Raw genomic sequence first — 4,974 nt, 5'->3', positions numbered from 1 at the left:
CTGTTGTGTAACGTCATTTGGCCAGTTACCCATGGAGAAGATTATTCTTGTGGAACTAACACCTCTGGAAATTCTATTTCAAGGAATCAATCCAAGATGCAAAGGGAATGGGAAAAGGGAATGCTTACATGTTGGCAAAAGAGCAATTGTCATTATTCTTGTTGTTATTGAACATCCAAGGTCTGCTCAGAAGATCTGGGCCCTGGGTGGGTGATGGTAGAGAAAGATAAAGAAGGAAATGGGGGGACAAGGACTTACCGAGCAGCTGGACACCCCTCGTGAGGCCATAGACATCAACCAGGGCCCACAGGGGATCGGCAGTTCGGACACCACTGAAGAACAGCATGGCGGCAGAGTCATTGACCCGGTAGAATACACGGCCCTTCTTGTCTACCCAGAAGGCAATGATGTTGCCCTCATTAGCGTACTCCTCAGGTAATGCCTTAGCCCAGAAGCCACTCTGGGACACCAGGTCGGGACAGGCATACTTGGGCAGCGTGTCTGGGTTAATTCGTGAAGGATCCTTGCAGGTGAACCCCAGCCGGAGAGCCCCACTCCAGCAGCATTGCTTCTTGGTGATCTGTGGAAGTCATGGGGAGAGAAGATTCAACTCAGACTCAGTTCAGGCACCCTTTCCCCCATCCCCAACTCAATCACTCAAAGTGGCCTTCCCCAAGGAGGAGGTGATGAGAGAGACCTCAGTAGACTCATCCTCCTGGCAGACTTTACCTGAACTGGGAAAGGAGAAGGGGAACCCCACTCTTACTCCTAGCATTTGGGGATTATCACTAGTATACTTCCTCCAAGAAACCTTCCTGCATCCACCCTCCCAGAGTAGGTAGGATGCCCCATTCCATCCTGGATGGAGACCACCCAGAGGTGCTCCCATGTCTACCTTCTCCCCCTATCCTTTAGGCATAGCAGGGAGGAATGACAGAGAGAGAAGCCAAGGGAGGAATTAGAGAGGATGTGGGTTTTGGGGAGGCAGTCTGGGGGAATGAGGGCAGAGGGGAGATAAGGACAAGGAAGAAGGATGATGGTGTCACCTTTAGCCTGACTTGTTCATAGATGAGGACAGGCCGGTTGCTGAAGGTGATGGCGTTACAGAAGCTAGCCTGCCGCTTGACAGCTTTGTGGCTGAGGTCCATGAGGATCTGGGAGCCCTTGGTGTGTGGGTGGAAGAGGAGTGGAGTGGCCGGGAGGCTGCCCCCCGGGGGCGCTGGCAGACAGTGCTTCTGTTTGTGGTGACATCGGTGGGAGGAGGCAGGGAAGGGGCCACTGATGGAATCTGCAAAGGAATGAGTCATATGTGAAAGATCATCGTCAAGAGGTTGAACCTGGCCTGAGATAGGGAGAAGCCACCAAAATGGCACCCATCCTCCAAAAAATTGATCCATGGGATGGAGGTAACCACCACCATCACCTTCACCATTGCCACCATCTAACAGTCATCACTGTTACCACCATCACCACCACCACTGTGATCACTGCCACTACCCACCATTGGCCATCATTCCTTCAACAGAGATCACCATCACCATTCCTCCCATCTCCAGCGCCATTATCCATACCATGGCCATCATCCTTCTCTTACACTGACAAAGGCCATACCCCTCCTTTACTGAATGAATGCTCTGCACCCATATACAATATACAAACCATCACCAAAGGCATCTTGGGGTGATTTCTTTGTATTTTAAAACAATTCTCCATTTTATGGATGGAGAGGCTACAAATAGTGAATTAGGAAGCCCCTTTAGATAGTCTCTGGTAACCATTGGCACATTCCTGGAATCCTCTCAACCAGGGAGGCTGGGGGTGGAAGATCTCTTGAATTCTGGGTTCTAAGCTTGAACAAGCATCCACATTAAATTTAGCATTAAGATTAAGCCCTCAGAAACAGGAAGGCATCAAGTTATCTGAGAAGGACCTCACAGGCCCAGGTTCGAAATGGAGTAGCCAAAGCTCTTGGGCTGATTTGAGTGGAATTGAGCCCATGAATAGCCACTGTAGTTCTAGCCTGGTCAAGATAGGGAGACTCCCGACTCCAGGAGTAGGGAGGGAAGAAAGGAAGGAAACAATATGGATCATATAACTTCAGAAATGTGAATGCTTATTAATTTTTTTTTTTAATTTAAGATAGGGAAGACTCAGTCTTAAATTTAAGGGGCCAAGCTAGGTGGCTCAGTGGATTGAGAGCCAAGCCTAGAGGTTGGAGGTCCTGGGTTCAAATTTGACCTCAGATACTTCCAAGCTATATGACCCCCATTGCCTAGCCCTTAGCACTCTTCTGCCTTAGAACCAATAATTAGTATTGATTCCAAGATGGAAGGTAAAGATAAAAAAAAATTGTGAGTCTGATAGACCTTGGACAAATTAGCTTGATCTCCTTAGGCCTCAGTTTTCTTATCTGTAAAATGAGGGCAACAGATCAAATGACCTCCAAGATCCTTCTTGTTTTCATTTTTTCATCTAGTGGCATAACTGAGCTAAACAGTTTCTATAAAAAGTAGAGAAGCAGTATGACTTTATCAGGGGAGTGCTGATTAATGTTTCAAAACTGGCTTTTTGAGGGGAAAAGGTGGCCACAATAGACTTTTGAGTTGAATCTGCATTATTACCATTTTCCCTTTCTCAAGTATTGGCAATAAAGCAAACCCTAATTTATATTTTTGTCAGTTTCTGTGGTATAATTACTCACACTGAAAATTTAACAATCAGCTCTCAAAAGCTGATTGTGCCTAATTCCAGCACACCTCTAAGTGTAACAAAAAGCATCCTTGATCAGGGCCTCCAGACTGTAATCCAGATTCTTCCACAAAATACTTCTGTCACCTTGGAAAAGTCACTTCCTTTCCTTGGGTGCCCAATTTCTTCATCTGACAATTGATCTCTAACAAAATCTTCCAATTTGGGGTACTCTTTGAAAACATCTTCACTGCTAGACAGCTATGTCCCTGGCCCACTAAGAATAATATTCAATCAATCAATAAACACTTACAAGCACCTACTATGTACCAGATTTAATCCTGTATGCCTCAGTTTCCTCATATGTAAAACGAGATGGAGATGCAATTGGCAAACTTGTTCAGCATCTTTGCCAAGAAAACTCCAAATGGGGTCCCAAAGAGTTGGACATGAATGAACAAGAAATGTTGTTTACTATGGCACTATGCTAAATGCTGAGCATACAAAAAAAGAAAGAAAAAGACAATCCCTGTCCTCCAAGAACTTACAACCAATATTCACTTGAGCCTGACATATAAAGAAAGTTCCCCTTCATTCAGCCTGGACATTCACTGCCAGCTCGTCTTAGGAGATGAAGAAATCAAAGTTTAAAATGAGGAAAACCACCTGGAACCAGTTTATTCTCCCGGTCCACAAGCACAGACCAAAGGAGAATTGCCTTATTCCTGAAAGAAACCAATTCCCTCCCTGGCATATCCTTGGAGCTGAGGCTAAACCTTTACTCCAGAGCTTACTGGACATCAGTCCAGGCTCTTCCCACAATATCTGAAGAGCCTGGATCACCTAAGTATGGATCCATCAGTCCATGGATTTCTCTGGATCACCAGCCTCCGATCATGCTGGCTGGGACCTTTCTCTGGAAGCCTCAAAGGATGGGGAGAAGTAAGGGGCCCTGAGGAGCCTTGGTATTATTTGCAGGGACCAGAGAGAAGGGGGAATCAAGGGAATCACAGGTTTTAAAACTAGAACTAAAATAACTGGTAGATGGCACTTGAGCCTCACCATTTTACAGAAGGGGAAACTGAGAGTGAGAGAAATTAAGTAACTTATCCATGGTTCCACACTTAGTATCAGAAGCAGAATTTGAACCCGTCTTCTCACTCCACATCCAGCACTTTAACTAGTATTTCACACTGCCTAAAGGTCTCATAGAAATCATCTGGTGCAGAGATTATTTTCTTTTTTAAATCAAAACTCTTACCTTCCATCTTAGAATCAATATTGTGTATTGATTCCAAGGCAAAAGAGTAGAAAAGGCTAGGCAATCAGTTGGGGTTAAGTGACTTCCCCAGAGTCACACAGCTAGTGTGTGAGGCCAATTGAATTCCTGAAAATGAGCCCCCCTAATTCCATACCTGGCACCCTCTTCACTGTGGCATCTAGCTTCCCAAGGGAAGGACCTTCCATTTCGTCTAATCTAACCCCCTATTTTGACATCCGAGGAAACTGAGGCTGAGAAGAGTCACCAAGACTGCCATTGGCAGGGCCAAGATTTGAAGTCAAGTCTTCTCACTCCAGTAAGAAATCCAGTGCTCTTTTTACAGCCAGGACAAAACATTGGGGGGGAAAGATACTAAACTGGAGAAAACTGTAGGAGAGACTGTCCTGGGCCAGAGTTATGTGGGAAGGCTTCAGAGAGCTGGGGGGAAATAACCAGTAACATGAGAAAAGTCCCCCATGACAGCCTGAGAAAGTGCTAGAAACAACTCCAAGGAGCCTGTCTTTGGGGCTCCCCTTGGCCAAGGGTCCAGGACTCCCCCTAGGTTCTTCCCAGCTTTTAAGACCCCTACCAGGTCTAGATCCAGGATTCAGGGAGCCCAGGGAGGTTCTCACTGACCCCCCATCTCTCCCTCCTCCCGCAGAACACACACACACACACACACACACACATGTTCTCCCACCTCCTGCCCCCCTGGGGAACTGGGCTGCTGGGTCCCATGAGGGCAGGACCACCCTTCCCTGACTCCCCAGCAGTGACAGCTTTACAAGCCTCCGGGAGCTTCCAGAGGCAGGTGGGGGGAGGAAAGGGGGAGCAGGAGAGGCTTCTGCTGACACAATGGAAACTCTCTCTGAGTGTCTCCTCAGCCCCCAAGCCTGCCCTGCCTACCTCATAGGGCTGATGCGTGAAAGGAGGTGTGACTGCCCTCTGCCAAGTTATTTACGGTCCTTCTGTCTGCTGTTGCTAATTCTCTATCTATACTGTGTATATATATATATATATATATA

General features: G+C 46.7%; 1 protein-coding gene across 1 annotated transcript; it reads right to left on the bottom strand.

The window, feature by feature from the left end:
• Positions 1-258: 258 nt before the first annotated feature.
• On the bottom strand, positions 259-1,562 carry LOC123255737 (E3 ubiquitin-protein ligase NEURL1-like; the record flags this gene model as incomplete). The annotated part of the gene is made up of 3 exons (XM_044684478.1): positions 1,502-1,562; positions 1,047-1,288; positions 259-580 (listed from the first exon to the last, which is right to left on the bottom strand). Coding segments are annotated over exons 1-3 (625 nt in total), but the record flags the coding sequence as incomplete, so codon positions are not given.
• Positions 1,563-4,974: the final 3,412 nt, after the last annotated feature.

This window comes from Gracilinanus agilis, unplaced genomic scaffold (assembly GCF_016433145.1).
Source record: "Gracilinanus agilis isolate LMUSP501 unplaced genomic scaffold, AgileGrace unplaced_scaffold50832, whole genome shotgun sequence".
Taxonomy (NCBI): domain Eukaryota; kingdom Metazoa; phylum Chordata; class Mammalia; order Didelphimorphia; family Didelphidae; genus Gracilinanus; species Gracilinanus agilis.
The sequence above is the reverse complement of the archived record's forward strand: the minus strand, read 5'-3'. Positions and strand labels throughout refer to the sequence as shown.